The 17,985-nt window shown below is 51.2% G+C and overlaps 2 protein-coding genes across 7 annotated transcripts in view; one reads left to right on the top strand and one right to left on the bottom strand.

Annotated features, from left to right (window-relative positions):
- Window positions 1-3,057, bottom strand: part of PKNOX2 (PBX/knotted 1 homeobox 2) — a 292,403-nt gene extending 289,346 nt beyond the window's left edge. For 3 of the 6 annotated variants that reach the window (XM_070457344.1, XM_070457349.1, XM_070457347.1), the window contains exon 1: window positions 2,961-3,057. The gene's annotated coding sequence lies outside the window, so the exon portion shown is untranslated. The remainder of the gene's footprint in view (window positions 1-2,960) is intronic. The other 3 variants (XM_070457345.1, XM_070457348.1, XM_070457346.1) reach the window with 2 other exon arrangements.
- On the top strand, window positions 146-3,451 carry LOC139031892 (nascent polypeptide-associated complex subunit alpha, muscle-specific form-like). Its single transcript, XM_070457650.1, has 5 exons — window positions 146-386; window positions 1,018-1,272; window positions 1,465-1,525; window positions 1,973-2,664; window positions 2,877-3,451. Exons 1-5 carry the CDS (start codon window positions 146-148, stop codon window positions 3,449-3,451), a joined length of 1,824 nt encoding a protein of 607 aa, XP_070313751.1.
- Window positions 3,452-17,985: the final 14,534 nt, after the last annotated feature.

The following is a 17,985-nucleotide window of genomic DNA, read 5'->3' as shown; positions in this document are numbered from 1 at the left end:
AGGATCATAAAACAGCCAGTCTCAAGTTGGGTACACTTCAGTGCAATTTGCACGAGGCATTTTACTGTGAGCGGTGGCCGGGCCCATCTCCCTCCGGTAACCCCCTGCCCCTTATTCTGAACAGCATCCCTTTCTCTCGGCTTTCATGCTTTTCGCGCTCACAAAGGGGGAGGCGGTGACCGGGGAGTCTCCGTGGGGTCACGGCTCCCTCCCGCCCTCGGGCTCTCCGCGGGAGAGAGGGCGCCTGAATTCCATGCCTGCAAAACAACAGCCTCGGAGCTCCGCCGCCGGGCGGCCGCCGCGCCCCGGGGCCGCCGCGGCCACTCGCGGGTCGCGCGCCTTCTGCGTCCCGGAAGCGCCTTCCGGCTGCCCCGGCGAGGGGCGCGGTGTGTGCAGAGTGCTGGGACAGTGGGTTTGAGATAGCAAAGGAGAAATTGCAAATCTTCCTCCTGTTCACTCCCCAAATCTGCTTCTCTAGTGGCCCAAGGGGTAATCTCCGTTCCTAGTAGGGAATTCTCTTCCCCCTCCCCGCCCCCCCCCCCCAAGCTAGGCCAGAGCCAAACGGGGTGCAGCTTGAGTGGGCGATCGGAGACAGGAGACTCTCCCTACCTTCCCCCCACCAAGGTCCTAAAGCCTCGGGAAGGCCAGAATGCAGGGCACGCGGGCGGGCTGGGGACCAGGACTTTGCGTAATAGAGCTTGTGTTTGGACACCATCATTTTCTCAAATTTGGGGAGGAGGAGATTGTCTAAATCTGCTTCAAATGCGAAGCTTTCGGTTTCCACTAGTTGGAAAACATTTCAACACGCTGGAAGAGTCCTGGGGCAAAGGGGTAAGGGCAAAGGACCCCAAGTTCCCCCCCCCCCCCCCCCTTTCTCAAGCGGATCGTCACAAGGGCGGTCCGGCGTGTAGGCTTCCGGGCGAGGCCGGGGGGAAGTGCAGACAGAACCTGCGGGTCAACAGCTGGCGGCTCCGGTCCGGGCGCTTGAGTTCGAGCCCACCCTGCCCTCCGCCGCAGCCCGGACTCCCCGGGCCTGGAGCGAGGCCTCCCTGCTAGCGCCCCCCACGCAGGCCGCGGCCCCTGCGGGCCACCGCACCCACCCCGCCGCGCTGCACCCGCGGACTCCAAGTGGCTTCTGGAGCCCGCCGAGTCGCCAAGGTCTCTATCCATCCCTGGCCCTGCGAGGCTACCCTGTCGCTTCGCCCAGAACACTCCTTCGAATTGTCCGCTTCCCGGAATCTTTCTCCAAGGACCCGGTCCTGCGCGCCTCAAGTCCTCTCCTCCAGATCCTCTTTCGGGGATAAGCGGCAGGAATTTGGGGCTCGCCGGCCATGGCTCCCATCAACTACTTTCATCGCCTACCTAATCGTTTCTCTACCCACTGAGAGTGGGGACTCCCGGGCGCGACCCTCCCCAAATTCCAATAGTTTCAACTCCCCCCCCCCCCCCCCCCGCCAAAAAAAGCCGTGAACCCGTGGCTAAATCCTAAAAGACGCCACCAGTTCCTCCGATTCCAGCCTCAGATGTAAGCCTAGGCCCTTAACTCCAGCCTTCCGGCTCCCTGCTTTGACCAGGGTGCAGATTCGATCGGCGGCCCTTCGATCCGGCTTCTGAAAGCAGCCTGGATCCTAAAAACCCGAACTCTAGCCTGGCCCCGAAGCCCAGCCCTAATTCAGGGCTGATGCACAACCACCACCCACCCCTCGCCCTACTCCCAGTCTTAGCCCCTGGTCTCCCCACCAAGCCGGAACCTCGGGTTCTCCCCTGAGAGCCCCCGGAAAAGGCGGCCCGCGTGGCTCGTTTCTTCCTCTGGGTCTGGAGTCGGAAGAACCCCGCACGCCTCACCCGAAAGAAACGCAAACTTTCCGCGGCACACTTGGGACCCTGCCTCGTCCCCCTCGGCTCTCTCTCTTCGAGCGCTTTCGGACCCCCCCCCCCCCCTTACGAACTCGTGCCCTAGTTCTTGAGCCAGGAGGGCTCCCTATTCCCGAACCTCGCCGAGGGCCCCTACGCCTCCCCACACCTCGCCAAAGACTCCCAACAATCCTCGGAAAGCTAGTAACGCTACAAATTACGGCTCCTCCCGCGTTAGGGTCCCCGAGCCTGGCCCCTGCGATCCCGGCTTCCCTGATCCACAGCTCGTGCTCCGCTGTCCCCACGGATCCGCCTGCAAACCCTCACTCGTCCCGGCTTCCCAGGCCGGGCAGGACGCGGCCGCGGCTCCCAGACTCCAGTCACCCGGCCCGAGTCTGGGGCTGCTCCGGCTTCCAGCCGCTCGAAGGCAGCTCCAAGCTGCTGGCGCCAAGCAAGAGCCGGCCCGAAGGGCGCCCGAAGCCGGGAGAAAGAAAGCGAACCTGAAGCCGGCCCGCCGATCTCAGCCTCGCCCGCGGAGCGCCCAGCCCGGAGCAGCCGGCACCGGGGCTCCGCCGGCCCGCGCGCGAGTCCCTACTCTGATCCCCGGCGCACCCGGCGCGCAGCTCCCCGCCCGCCCGCTACGGTGTCTTGGGCCCGCGGCGGTCCGAGTCCGCAGCCCCGCTCCTCGCACCCGTGTACAATGCACGCCCCGCCACGGGCCCGAGTGGGGCGAGGCGGCGGGGCGGCGGGGCTGCGCGCTGGCCGGGCCCGGACGCGGGCGGGCCGCCTCCTTCCCGGGCCTCAACGCCGGTCGCGCTGCTTCGCTCCGCGCTCTCCCGGCGCTTCCCCAGCTCCTCTGCACGCTCCCGCCGTCCCTCGCTGCTCCCTGCCTCCCTCCTCCCTGCTGCCTCCCTCTCTCTCCTCCCTGCTGCCTCCCTCTCTCCCTCTCTCCTCCTTGCCCTGTCGCAATGAATAATACTCTGGCTTGGGGACTGGAATAAAACACACGCGCTCTGAGGCAGCCGCCCGCAGCAGCAGCACCCGCCGCCGCCGCGCCGCCGCCGCCTGCAAAAGCGTCTCTGACATGGAAATGAATGACAGCTTACCTGATGCCAATCTTCATCAGACTGACACCGGCGTGACAACACAGCCTATACTTCCCAGCACTGCTCGGGACGTCAGCGGCACAGGGACCCGCCCCCCGGAGCCCCCCCTTCCACACACCTCCCCTCTCCCCACTCCCCCTTTCTCCCCACCCCCCCATCACCCCCACCCACTCCCGGCCCCGGCCGCTTCCAAGTCGGAGCAGCCGCCGGAGTGTCTCCCTCTGCTGGAGGCTTTTCTAAGACGCCTAAGCCGGCTCCGGCTGCCGGGGAGAAAACCTCCGAGTGAGAGGTGGCCTCCGACGGAAGAACGCAGCCGACCCGCTCCCCACCTCCCCCCCGGCCAGGAACTCGGGAACACTGCCCCCGACCCAGGCCAAGTCCCCCTCGACAGACAACCGAGGCGGTGCTTCAGACATCCTGAGTTTAGTGGGGTGGAGATGCGGGGAAATTTTCTTCTGTGGGACCCTGAGAGCACTCCCCAGAAATTATGAAACTTAAAACTGGCGAGAAATCCTTCCCCCTACCCCCACTCCTCTCCCACCTCCACCCCATTCCTGCCTGGCTGGCCTCATTTTTATGATTGCATTTGAATAATTCTCATTACCCTGGCCCCAGAAAAGGTGCTCAGATGACACTCTGGTTAGTTATTCCTGTTCTCAAGAGCTCCTTCTGCTCTGGGCTTCCTGGGGCGGTTGGTTCTTCCAGGGGAAGACTGGGGTGGGGCAGAGGGAGAGATAAAAAGGTGTGGGGGCTTTGTCAGTAAATCACCCCTCTGCGAATGCCAGGCAGGCCTGTTTTAAGCCTCTTCCTATTTTCATTCTAAAAAGTGGCGGCGTTCTGGGGATTGATGGGGTGGTGTAAAAGGAGAGTCCAGTTGGACTGTTGCAGCCTGGGACTGCTAGGGGGGCTTCCTCTGCTTCTGGGAGGAAATTCACCACGAGGAGGACCAACACAAGCATGTATGGTCAGACATGTGCCTTCTTTCATTCCACCGAGATTACAGTCCTACTAAGTGAGTGTCAGGTGGAGGCTTGCTTGCTGCCACAACTTAGCTCATGGCCCTCTGCGTAAGGGACAAGAGAACCCCACTGCCCCTATGAAATTTGCTCCTTGCTCTCTGGAGAGGAGCCATTTCAGCCACTGTCGGGCAGCGATTGATCCTCTGACCCCAGGCCAGGCAGGGGGCCTGGATAAAGCCTAGACAAAAGACACAGATGTAAGCGAGAAAAGCAGAACTTGAAACCCAAGCAGCCCAGGTTTTCGAGTAAAGAATCTGACCCAAGAAGCTGAAGGCTGCCCCTTCACTCTTTCCAGGCCTCTGGGTCATTCCTTGTATTCCTTGTCTGCCTCCTTCCTGGACAAGAATGAGAGCCATTAGCTACCACTCAGAGGAGGCAATTGAATCTTTTTTTTTTTTTTTTTTTTACATCACAGCCCAGATATAGCAAATACTGTTTATCCAGATCCTCCCAGTACCTGCCCTCACCCCCACCCCACCTCCCACCACATTCCACTTCCAAAGTTGCTTGTGGAAAAAACTTCACTGGAGCACCATCACATGTCACCCCAGCTTGATCTGTGGTCAGAAAGTCTGGCTGCTGACAGTATAATTGCTATTATATATTATACATTAATAATAATATAATAATAATGAACACACTTGCCCTTTTTATGCAGTACAGAAGCAGCCAGATTCTCCAACTCAGAGGCTGGAGGTCAGGCTACCATAAACTCTCAGAGGGAAGCCCAGTTCAGATCCAGGAAGGGGAGGGAAGATCCACTTGCCCCTGGACCCCTGGAGGGAGGGTTTTCTCTCTTTCCCAGGGCTCCCAGTGAGCTGCTGTAGCTTGCAGTCAGAGGGAAGAATCAGGATGCATGTAAATACTTAACCCCATCAGAGAGGTGTCACTGAGCTGTCAGTAGTACTGCAGGCAACAGCCGGGCATAACTGACTCACTCTTGTCACACCCCTCATTTTCTGAAATCTAGTTCCTTGCCCATCTCTTTCTTGGTATGGGAGATCCATTGCCATGAGCTATTTTGGAGTCTAATATCCTTTTGAGACTTTAAAATGCACGTTGTAATTTTAAATAAAGATATCTTACTTTGACTATTGTAATTTGCAGAAGTTACATTTAGATAATGTAACCGTTCTGGGACTTCCCTAGTAGTCCAGTGATTAAGAATCCGCCTGCCAATGCAGGGGACACAGATTCAATCCTTGGTCCAGGAACTAGGATCCCACATGCCGTAAGGCAAGTAAGCTCATTCGCCACAACTACTGAGCCCAAGCTCTACAGCCTGAGAGCCACAACTACTAAAGCCCATGCACCCAAAGACACAACAAGAGAAGCCAATGCAATGAGAAGCCTGTGCATCACCACTAGAGCGTAGCCCCCACTCACTGCACATAGAGAAAGCCCGTGCACAGCAATGAAGACCCAGCACAGCCAAAAAAATTTTTTAATGTGACCATTCTTATAATCATTCAAAGCAAATGTTTGTCCTGTACCCAAGCTCAGCTATGTGCTAGAGCTAAGGATGAAGGGCAGAAGCAAAGAAATTCAAGTAACAGTTCCTATCCTCAAGAAGCTTCCATTCTTGTAGAAGAAGGCAGAGCCCCAATATGGAAAACATTAAAAAATAATAATACAAGAATCCAACAGTTGACACAGCTCACAAAAAATTAATGAACAAGTGAATCGACAATATGTCAAATTCCATAAGCTCCATTTCTAAATGTTGGCTTTGTCAGTGAGTAGAGAAGGAGTAGAGAAGAAATGAAGTCTGTAGAATTCATTTCAGCCATCCACCATCTCTCCCCCATCATCCTTCTGAGGATGAAGAAGAGGGTGAAGAGGGGCACATATGTCACTTAAGTCACCAACACATCCACATTAGAACCAACAGGAGTTCCTGCCACTCTTGCCGTCTCTCTTAAATGCTGGCATTCATCAGGTGTGGTTCTGGGCCATGTTCTCCATCTATCTGCACTTAATTCATCTTCAGTATAAGAAGCTAACAGCAACCTAAGTCATCTCTTCTGAGCCCTTGTATTCATGATCAGTCACAGTCGTGTCCGACTCTGAGACCCCCTGAAACTGTAGCCCACCAGGCTCCTCTGTCCAAGGGATTGCCCAGGCAAGAAGACTGGAACGGGTTGACATTTCCTTCTCCAGGGCATCTTCCCAATCCAGGAATCAAACCTCTGTCTCCTGCAGTGGCAGGCAGATTCTTTACCACTGAGCCACCTAGGAAGCCCTCTTCTGAGTCCTAGACATATCTAATCAATGGCCTAACTGAATCCTGTCTGTATCACCTTGTAAATTCAAGACTTGTCTGTATTAGTACCATAACAAAATACCACAGACTCAGAGGCCTAAATAACAAACAATTAATTTCTCACAGTTCTGGAGACTGGAAGTCCAAGATCAAGGTGCCAACGAGGATTAGTTCCTGATGAGACCTCTCTTCCTGGCCAGAAGATGGACCTTCTTGCTGTGTCCTCTCCTGGCCTTTCATTTGTGTGTACCAGGGAGCAGAATGCCCTCTGGCGTCTCTTCCTCTCCTTATAAGGGCACCAGTTGTATTGGATTAGGGGCCCACCCTTATGACCTCATTTAACTTTCATCACCTTAAAGCCATCTTCAAATACAGGCACAGTGGGAGTTAGAGCTTCAACATATGGATTTAGGAGGGACACAATTCAGTCCGGAACATTGTCCACATGCTTGTTTCCTTTATTCTCAACATAAAGACTGTGAGTTCTTTGAGCATGGGGACAGTATCTTATTTCATCTTAGGATCCTTAGAACCTGGTATGGTGATCAGTTCAGGGAGAAAAAAAAAATTGTAGAAATACTTGTTGAATTGAATAGAATGGAATTTCCTTCTCCATCATTGCCCCAGTGCAGTTTAGGGACTTTATCACCGATCACCTCGAGTATTTTGATGATTTTCTAACTGGTCTCATTACTGCAACATGCCCAGTACTTCCCCTATACTATCACCAAAATGTTCTTCCTAAAACAAAGGTTAGCTCACACATTGGCTTCCCCTCAAAACCCTCAAGCACTTTTCACTGCTTATAATATTTAGCCTAAAATTGTTTATCGGGCCTTATAATAAAAAGGATGACTTTCAGTGCCACATTCCTTACCTCCTCCTTGTCTGGCCCTGGCCACCTTTCAGCTCATCTCCTGTATTCTTGCATACAGCTCCAGCTTCAGTGGTTCCAGTGCTGCCCATGGACTTCCTGCATGACAATCCCCTGGGAAACCTCTTTATAATTCAGGGTTCCTGGTTCCAGCCCTGGAGGAAGCTGGTCTGGAGACGGGCCTGGGAATCTGTATTGTTAAAACTACCACATAAAGAAAATTGAGAAGACAAGCCACACACTAAGAGAAAATATTTGCAAAGACATGATAATGGACTGTTATCCAAAATATATTAAAAACTCTTAAAATTCAACATTAAGAAAACAACCTGATTAGAAAATGGCAAAAGACCTGAACAGACACCTCACTAAAGAAGGTATACAGAGACCAAGTAAGCATATGAAAAGATGTTCAACATCATATGTCATCAGGCACATGCAAATTAAAACAAGATACCACTGAATAGTTATTAGAATGGCCAGAATCTGGAACATGACAACATCAAATGCTGGTGAGGATGCGGAGAAACAGGAACTCTCATTCATTGCTGATGGGGATGCAAAACGGTGCAGCCACTTTGGAAGATGGTTTGATAGTTTCTTGCAAAACTAGTCATGGATCTTGCTGTAAGATCCAGCAACTACACTCCTTGGTGTTTACCCAAATGAACTGAAAACTTACATTCCCACAAAAATCTGCTTGCAAATGTTTGTTTACAGCAGCTTTATTCATAGTTGGCAAGCCTCAGACACAACCATGATGTCTTTCAGGAGGTGAATAGATAAACTGTGGTACTTCCAGACAGTGGAATAATATTCAGCACTAGAAAAGAAATAAACCATCAAGCCTTGAGAAAACATGGAGGAAACTTAAATGCGTATTACTAAATGAAAGAAACCAACCTGAAAAGGTTACACAATGAATGATTCCAACTGTATGATTTTCTGGTAAAGGCAAAACTGTGGAGATAGTAAAAGGATCAGTGGTTGCTAGGGCTTAGAGAGGGGGAAGGGGCATGAATAGGTAGAGAACAGAGGATTTTTAGGGCAGCCAACTACTTTGTATGGTATTATAATGATGATATATGTATGATATATGATCCTATTTGTATGATACTATAATGAAACAGCTCCTTGGAAGAAAAGCTATGACCAACATAGGCAGCATATTAAAATGCAGAGACATTACTTTGCCAACAAAGTTCTGTTTAGTCAAAGCTATGGTTTTTCCAGTAGTCATGTATGGATGTGAGCGTTGGACTATAAAGAAAACTGAGTGCTGAAGAATTGATGCTTTTGAACTGTGGTGTTGGAGAAAGACTCTTGAGAGTTCCCTGGACTGCAAGGAGATCAAACTGGTCAATCCTAAAGGAAATCAGTCCTGAATATTCATTGGAAGGACTGATGTTGAAGCTGAAGTTCCAATACTTTGGCCACCTGATGCAAAGAACTGACTCATTGGCAAAGACCCTGATGCTGGGAAAGATTGAAGTCAGGAGGAGAAGGGGATGGCAGAGGATAAGATGGTTGGATGGCATCACCAACTTGACGGACATGAGTTTGGGGTCGGACAGGGAAGCCTGGCATGCTATAGTCCACGGGGTTGCAAATAGTCGGACACAACTGAACGACTGAACTGAACTGATAGTGATGACTGCTTGTCCATCACACATTTATCCAAACCCACAGAATGTACAACAACAAGAGTGAACCCTGTTGCTGACTGCAGACTCTGAATGGCGATGTGGCAACGTAGGTTCATCAGTTATAACAAATGTTCCACTCTGATGGGAGATGTTGATAACGAGGGAAGCAGTTCATGTCAGGGCGGAAAGCAGAGAATATAGGAGAAATCCCCATCCTTTCTGTTCAGTTTTGCCGTGAACCCCAAACCGCTCTAAAATATAAAGTTTCTCAATGTTTTAAAAAGTCACTGCAATGAAGAGGTTTGGGCACTTCCATCCCAGCCACCCTAGGCACTCATGGATGTGAAGACACTCCACGTGCACCCAACACTTTCCATAGTTGCTCACGCGTGCCTTCAGCCTTGACTTTTTGTTCTTTCCCTACCTTCCAAAAGTCTATCTGCTGTCGAGACTTCACTGAAATATAACCTCTTTTCAAAACTTCCTTGGTTCTTCCAGCAGAGAGCACTCACTTTGGAATCGCAGGGACCTGACTCAAATCTCCACCCTGTCATGAAATAGCCAGGTGTCTGGGAGGCTCCTGATGCTCTCCAAGTCTCCATTTCTGCCCTTGTGAAATGAGGATGATGATAATATCCAACTAGTGAGCCCATGGAGATGAGAGGACATGCTGAAGGCGTGGAGCTCAGCACAGTCCCTGGCACATGGGAGGCTTCCTAATAAGCAGAGCCATTAGATTCAATGGCCTTTTCCCAGGGTTTCCATGCCACTTGCCTGCGCCTTTATTATAGAGTTTCTTTAACTGGCCTGAGGACGGGAGATAGCGTTTTACTGAGAATACTGCAACAGGCTCTGAATGCTGAAAGCACAGATAATGGGAGCAAGGGAAAGTGGAAGATGGTGCTTACTCTTTATCTAAGGCCCTTTCCTAACCCTGGAACCAGGTGGGACAGTGGTGTTCCGGCAGCCAGGGCCAAGTGAGAAGATTCTGCTCCTGATTAAATGCCTGAGGGCACATTCCCTCAGAGACGGGCTGGGAACCAGAGCAGTGAAAATTCAGCCTCTATAAATCCTCTGAAAAGCAGAGCTCCAGGACTATGCTCTGAGCTGCAAGAGGGGACGTTGAGGCCCCTCGTGCTCTGATTCTTTTTTTTTTTCACCCTGAGAAAGCCTCTCTGGGTATTCCGTTCTGTTCTACTCCCGCCCTCTGAAGCGTGGGGGCTGCAGCCTGTCCTCTGGGCGCAGACAGGCAGCTAATTGGGTCATGTCTCTAACCGGCTTCTCTAATAGAGGAGCAATATGGTCCCCAAAGCCTTTCAGAAAACCTATCCTTCTTATGGTGCTGACATTCATTTGGGGGAATTCTTCAAGCACCGTCTCCCACCCATGCCTCACTTCTGCCAACCCCCACTCCCAACACACACACACACATGAATATATAAGCTCTCAAGGGAGCTGCCAGGCCTTAGCTCCAGATGAGGGACTCTGCAGGAAACAGGAAAGAGTTTGGAGTGATCCTGCACTTTGTTCCAGGTGCTAGCAAGGAGTAGGCAGTGTCACAGCCGGTCTGAAAGAACTGAGGAAGAGGACGATTGGGAGAGAGGATATCGAGACTGGAACGTGCTAAGATGATCGCCAGAAAGAGCCACCCGTGGGAAGGGATATATGTATACATATGGCTGATCCATGTGGTCATACAGCAGAAACTAACACAACTTTGTAAAGCAAGTGGCTTCCAATTTAAAAAATTAATGTTTAGTGGTAAAAACTGAGTCACTTGTGGGAAATGAATTTGGTCGCCAAAATTTGAGGATGAATGATGCAAAGCTGTGCTGTCCCACCCAGCAGACACTGGCCACGAGGAGCTGCAGAGCACGGGTGTGCAAACTGAGATGTGCTGTAAGCGTAACACCCATGATGGGTTTAGAAGACAGTATACAAAAGAGCGCAAAGTATTCATCGATAATCAGCTTATATGTATGAGATAATGCGGGCTTCCCTGGAAGCTCAACAGTAAAGAACCCACCTGCCAATGCAGGAGACCCAGGTTCAATCCCTGGAGATCCTCCTAGAGAAGGAAATAGCAATCCACTCCAGTATCCTTGCCTGGAGAACCCCATGGACAGAGGAGCCCGGTGGGCTATAGTCCATGGGGTCACAAGAGTCAGACACGACTTAGCAGCTAAACAAAAATGACAATGAGATACTGAGATGATAGTCTTCCAAATACATTGAATTAAACAGAATAGGTTACTAAAACGATTTTCACCTGTTTCTTTTACCTTTTTAATGTGGCTACTAGAAAATTTTAAATTATTATGTGACTTGCACTCGATTTTAATTAAAACCTCTTGTCTGGGCTTCAGTTTTGCCCTGGTATAAACTGTGTCTGGGTGCTGAAACTTTTGTCATTGATCATGTTTCACTCTGGCAGCTGAGGGGTGATGGGGTGAGGGGAGGCCAGCAGGACATCCAGTGCCTCCTCCCTCAGACTGCAAAGGTTGCTAAGATCCCCCCCTCCTCTGCCCTCAGGGTTACATGGAGCATTTGAAACATCCCCCTCCAAAACAAAGACCTCTTCTCCTATCTGTACTAAGGGACCCAGCCCCTATATCCTTTTCAACCACCTTATCAGCATCACAATCGTCAACCTCTCTCACCAGCCTCTCCCTCAGCTCCATCCCCATCCTCACCACCGTCAACATCACCACCCTGCATCCTTCCGCCCAGCCAATGGACCAAGTCCTCCCCATCTCCAGGGATGAACTCTATCTGTATTTGTTACCCTTGTTGCTGCAGCCAACCTCTAAGCCCTCCTGAGCTAAAGATGTCGCATGGCTGGACACCCAACCTCATTCTGGTGGCTGGGACCTACAGCAGCCTGATGGCAGGGCCCTGAGAACCAAGCAACAACTCTGGGAAAGGGAGAGGGCCACGGCCCCGGCAGAAGCCGGTCATGTCTTATCACTTCATAAGAGGAGGGTGAAGAAGAGTGATTTAATGAGAAGGCAAGATATCCAACTTAAACAAAACGGGGAACACGGCTTGCTTAGCCAAAAAGAACAAAATCGAGTGACACTGTTGCAGGAAGGGGGACCCCTTCCAGGGCCCGAAACTGGGCTCTTGTCTAACACTCAGAAATGAATTGTCCAAGGAGACACATGCTGACAAAGCAAGAGATTTTATTGGGAAAGGGCACCCGGGTGGAGAGCAGTAGGTAAGGGAACACAGGAGAACTGCTCTGCCGCATGGCTCGCAGTCTTGGGTTTTATGGTGATGGGATTAGTTTCCGGGTGGTCTTTGGCCAATCATTCTAATACAGAGTCTATCCTGGTGGTGCACGCATCGCTCAGCCAAGACGGATGCTTGCGAGAGGGATTCTGGGAGGTGGACGGACACGCGGTGTCTCCTTTTGACCTTTCCCGAACTCTTCTGGCTGGTGGTGGCTTATTAGTTCCGTATTCTTACCAGGATCTCTTGTCATAAAACAACTCATGCAAATGGTTACTATGGTGCCTGGCCAGGGGCGGTTTCAATCAGTGTGCTTCCCCTAACAACACCAATAATAATAATAGTCAACACGTATGGATTTATTTGTTCAGTGCCAGACTCCATGTAAAGTGCTCAGCATGCCATGTCTCATGTTTCATTCCCGTGAAAGCTTTGGTAAGGAGAGTAACTTGTCACCAGGAGGGACTCAGGCAGCCTGCCTCCAGAACCCACACTCCAAGCCACTGTCCTGCACTGCTTCCTCAAAGCATACATGTCCACGCCCTCACGCCCTTATTCACTCATTCATCATGCTTCAGCATGTGTGTGACTGAGCACTGCTAAGCAACCTGCCAGAATATTGGTTCCCATTCAGCATCCAGGCTGACCAGGCACATTCTAAGCCCTTGGACTCTAAGGATGAACAGATCACCCTCCCTGAAAGCACAGCGGTCTTACAGGTGTTTGCCTTCAGATCCCTCTCCCATTCTACAGGCAGAGAAAGTGAGGCCAGTTCGGAGGGGCAAGGAAGGAGTGAGCTTAAAGCTCTCCTGGCTTAATCTCAGCTTGGATTCTCCAACCAAACCAGAGTTTGTCATCCAACCCCACCCTTTCCAGGACCTCTGGACAGACTTGGCTTGGCTTCTTCTGCTTTCCTCCCCACTGGCCTCTATCACAACTTGCAGTGGGAAAGGGCACACTCACGTCAAAGCTCAGCCTCTCCAGAAACTCTACTTAACTCGAACACCCGTGTCCTGGATTCTTCTGCATTCTTATGCTCACATTTCCACTCTAGCAGTGTGCAGTGGAAGGCTGCTTTGAACGTGTTCTTTAATTTCAAGTACGGAGACTTTTCTGGCAGTCCAATGGAAGTCCAGACTCCACACTTCCAATGCCAGGAACTCAGGTTTGGTCCCTGGTGGGGAAACTAAGCTCCCACACAGCACACAGCATGGGCTAAAAAAATTTTCAAAAAGTAAAAATAAAAAATTTCAAGTATGCATTATATCTCCAAGCAGATTTTGAACTTTTCAAAACCAAGGAGTGTTTCTTTTATATCTTGTCCTTCCCAATCTCTCAGCATTTGTTAGCAACCTCGGCCTATCTGAATTGCCTAATAAATGCCGATGGCTTGATGTGCCGTGGGCAGACTTAGTGTGTTTGTGTCTGTCTGTCTGTCTGGGTGGTATGCTGAATCAGTATGCACTGCAGGGGTGTCTGTGCATCCAAGGATCAGTGTCAGCACGATGCACGTGTGTGGATGAATTCTCCAGCTATTACGGTTATGGAAACTTAGACACACATCAGCACAATCCGTCAATTTCCAGACGTTATCTCTCATGATAATTTCCTGCCAAATCTTTGAGTTGCAATTAAGAAAGCAGATAATTTGAAACATTCTCCTCTGCATGTTGAGATGGATTATAATCCTAATTTGATAAAGACTCTTAATGACTCATTAGCCACCCTTGGCTTCTCTTCAGGTCAGCCAACTTCCCAGGCACTGGGAGGCAGCGACGCTCGGCCCATTACATGTTATTGCTTCAGCAGCACTAAAACAAAAAAAGACACGACAAAGCCACAACCGCCCCGCGGCTGTTGAATTCTCTTTTCTTCAGCTCCCAGATTTGGGCGTCGATTTTCTTTTCCTGGCTTTGAACAAAGCCTCTAATTTCCTGACAACCACATGCTCTCCCCAGAGTCTGCTCATGGCCAGAAGTGGCACGCACGGCGCTGCAGTCAGCCCTCTGCTTGGGGAGTAGTGGGGGCTGTCACTTATCTAGCCACAGTGTGTTTCCTGGGAAGTGATCCCCAAGACCAGAAGGTGGGGTCCTTGGGAGCAATGACGATTTCGAGTTGTTTGTGGGTGATAACCACAGAGCAGTGCCCTCCTGTGTTGGCTGAACAGGGGTCAGAAGTAGAGGAGGCCATTTAGAGCAGGGGTCCCCAACCTCCGGGATCTAATGTCTGATGACCTGAGGTGCAGCTGATGTAACAATAATAGAAATATAAAGTGCACAATAAATGTAATATGTGTGTGCAGTGCTAGTTGTTTCAGTCGTGTCTGACTCATTGCGACCCCATGGACTGTAGCCTGCCAGGCTCCTCTGTCCATGGAATTCTCCAGGCAAGAATACTGGAGTGGGTAGCCATGCCCTCCTCCAGGGGATCTTCCCAATCCAGGGATCGAACCCAGGTCTTCCACATTGCAGGCAGAATCTTTACTGTCTGAGCCAGCAGGGAAGCCCTTGAATCATCCCAAGACCATCCTCCCACCCCCGTCCATGGAAAAATTGCCCCCAAAAGGTTGGGGAATGCTGATTTAGAGGCTACCCCACCCCCTAGCCCCAGGCTTCAATCATTAAATTCTTCACAGAAGCCAACGCCATGGTTTTCCTTGAGTCATCCACTCTAGAATTTAAGAAGCTTGACTCTCAGAAAGTTCTTTCTTGTGTGTGGGCTTGTGTGGACGTGTGTGCAGTATGCATGCACCTGTGCACACACATATACACACTCCTCACAGATGAATACGTAGGACCCACACCCACACATCCACAGAAGCACAGAGGCAGCATGCCTCTGTGAGCCAGGACTTCTCAGAACGGTCTCTGAGTCTGAGATCAGGTAAGGGAGGAAGGAGGAAGGGAGGCTTGATCAATCAACAAATACGTGTCTCTGCAGCATGCCTACCACGCAGCGGGCACTGTGCTATAGGAGGCTGTAGGATGGTACCAATAGGATGGAGAAGCTGGTGGTCGTCCACCATGGCTGCACCTACGGCTGCTTGCTACATTCTGAGTTGGAGCACACGAGGGGAGCACTGGTGGTCACCAGCAGCCTCCTGAGTTCTAATTCCCTTCCTGCCCTCCCTATGTGTTCTCACCCTTGTCCCCCTCCACTCAATCTCTGCTGTCACAGGCTAGGCTTGGGGTGAGCTAAAAGGCCCCCAATCCCCCCATCCCCTCCCGCCCTGTGCCTTCGATCAATGTGACAAATGCTCTCTGGGCAGAACCCCTGAGGCTGTCTTCTCTGCCACCCACCCCTCCTTCCTTCCCAATGAGTCCAGGGAGATCTGAACAGAGGGGTGATGGATAGCCCTGTCTCATTGTTCCAGACTCCGAATCCACCAGGGCCGGGGAGAGCTGCATAAATCAGCCCAGGCTGGGCTCTCACCAGCGTGATGACTCAACAAGAGGAATGGAAGGGGAGGGACCGTAAAACTGTCGATGGGCTAAGTCGTTTCATTCCAAGTCAGGGCCAGGGAGAGAAAATGTTTGGTTCTTGGGAGACAGACTTATTTGAAGAGGATGGATAAGCTGACAGAGGGAGGTCTGCATATCTGGATGCTCAGAGGGAAGGAGACAGAGAGGGGCTGGTCCACCAGGAGGACTTCAGCTGAGTCATCCCTCATCTGTGTCCATTCACTCCCACAATCTTAGAGGGGTGGGAGACACTCGTGTCCCAAACTTGGATAATGTTTGGAAAAATTAGCCTCTAGTGAGGATGGAAGATTCTCACCCAGATGGCTGATAAAGCATACTTTCCCCTTCTCTAAGGTAGGAACAATTCGGCAGGGGGCATGTTGAAGAGAAGGCACCACTGACCATGGCTCTATCAAACTGTGATCAGGGACTTCCCTGGTGGTCCAATGGTTAAGAATCTGCCAGTCAAAACAAGGTTCACAGGTTCGAACCCTGATCCAGGAAGATCCCATGGGCAGTGGAGCAACTGTGCCCATGTGCTACAAGTACTGAGCCCACGCTCTCGGGCCTGTGCTCCACAAGAGAAGCCACCGCAATGAGAAGCCTGCACAGCACACGTGGAGAAGAGGAGCCCCAGCTCGATGCAACTAGAGAAAAGCCCATGCAGCAGTGAAGACCCAGCACAGCCAAAAATTAAATAAATGAATGAAACTGTGACCAGGAGCCATTCCCATTTTGTTTACTCAAATGTTTACTGAGCCGCCCTGAGTGCCAGGCACTGTGCTCTGTGCTGGGGAGAACCCCGTTAGCATGGGAGCTCACAGACCAGTGGAGGGACAAGGAGGTAGAATCACACATCAACAGCATGTACATCATCGTCCTTCATCACAGCACTTCTGACGTGTGTTGATTTGCTTGTCATTCTCCCCTTAAGAGAGACTGGAAGCTCCTTAAAAGGATAAAGGGGAGGGAGACAGTATCTAAGGGCCGGTTATATGCTCCCGTTACGTACCCTAGTCATTCCATCTCCACCCTAACGCTTTGCGGTGGATTTTATTATCCTCATTTTACAGATAAGAAGACTGAGGCTCAGAGAGGTGAATTCACTTGCCCAAAGCCAAAACAGTGTGTGGGAGAGCTGGGACACCTAACTAGGACTCAACCCAAGACAGCATGTCCCCACACACCGCTCAGGGTCTCCCCACATTGGGCCCTCAGCTCCTGCAGCCTAACCCAGGACAGTATTGATTATATCAGGAGGGAGGAGCTGGGAGGAGTGTGGTTAAAGCTGGGGAGTGGGTCAAGGAGGACTTTGCAGAAGAGCCTACTGAACAGTTTGAAAGAACAGACGGAATTTGCCAAAATGACAAGGGAAGGAAAGCCAACGTGCAAATGACGGGAGACATGAAGCAGGCCCCTACTCAGAAGACCCCTGCTCCCCACGAGCCCCCCTCCCCATCCCACCCCAGGCCCGAGAAACAGGAGCTCGGCAGTGACACACACTGGCTTCTGTTCTACGGAGCGGTGGGCTTTCGCTTTGTTGTTATTGTTGGTAAATTTCCTGGGACCAGATGATAAGATCCAGGGAGGATCTAGTCTGCTTTCCTCCCAAGTGTAATTCCAACACCTAGTGTGGTGTCTGACTCATTTTGGAATGAGTGACAGAGCTGGACCAGGAAAAAAGAGGTTTTCCTTACATCCCTGCCTTCCCATGAGGCCGGTATAACTGGGCCAGTCTGGGAGCCCCTCCTTTTTGGGGTCATGAAAAACCATTTTAAGGCCAGACAAGCAGCAAGGTCAGACCAAAGGAAAAGAGAGCCAGGGGCCTCGAGCAGTTGGCAAAGAGCAGCCTGGCTCCCCCATCTTCTCTGCTTCTTTCTCCAGTTCAGGAGCCAAAACCAAGCTGTGAGCTGAGAGAAGAGCTGCGGAGCAGAGAGTGGTCCTGGCCCCTTGTCTTTAGCTCAGCAGGTGGTGCTAGTAGTAAAGAACCTGCCTGTCGATGCAGGAGACATAAGAGACGCAGATTCGATCCCTGGGTCAGGAAGATCCCCTGGAGGAGGGCATAGCAATCCACTCCAGTGTTCTTGCCTGGAGAATCCCATGGACAGAGGAGCCTGGTGGGCTACAGTCCATAGGGTCACAGAGAATCGGACAGGACCGAAATGACTTAGCACTCACAGGGCCCACAAGAGTCCTTGTGAGGCAGAAGCCTGAGGAGCACCAACATTCAAGGGACAATATGAAGAAGAGAAGCCAGCAAGGGGAATTCAGGAGCTGTGAGACCCAGACGGACATCCAGTCACCTTCTTCTCCAGGACACAGGCATCACCCCAGGGAAGCCTGTGAGCCTGTGGGTCAACAGCCTACCCTTCAGAAACAAACTACAAAGGCACGAACCAAGGCAAAAACAGAATTAGAGAGTTTCACAATTATCTTTTTTAAGAGAATGAAGGAGGATGAGTGGTAACTGGGTCAACAGAGAGAGGAATCACAAGCCAAGGGTCTGTGGAGTGGGCAGACTCACCCTACAG

The sequence above is a fragment of the Odocoileus virginianus genome, chromosome 28, assembly GCF_023699985.2.
Source record: "Odocoileus virginianus isolate 20LAN1187 ecotype Illinois chromosome 28, Ovbor_1.2, whole genome shotgun sequence".
Taxonomy (NCBI): domain Eukaryota; kingdom Metazoa; phylum Chordata; class Mammalia; order Artiodactyla; family Cervidae; genus Odocoileus; species Odocoileus virginianus.
This window is presented reverse-complemented; position numbering and strand designations above follow the sequence as displayed.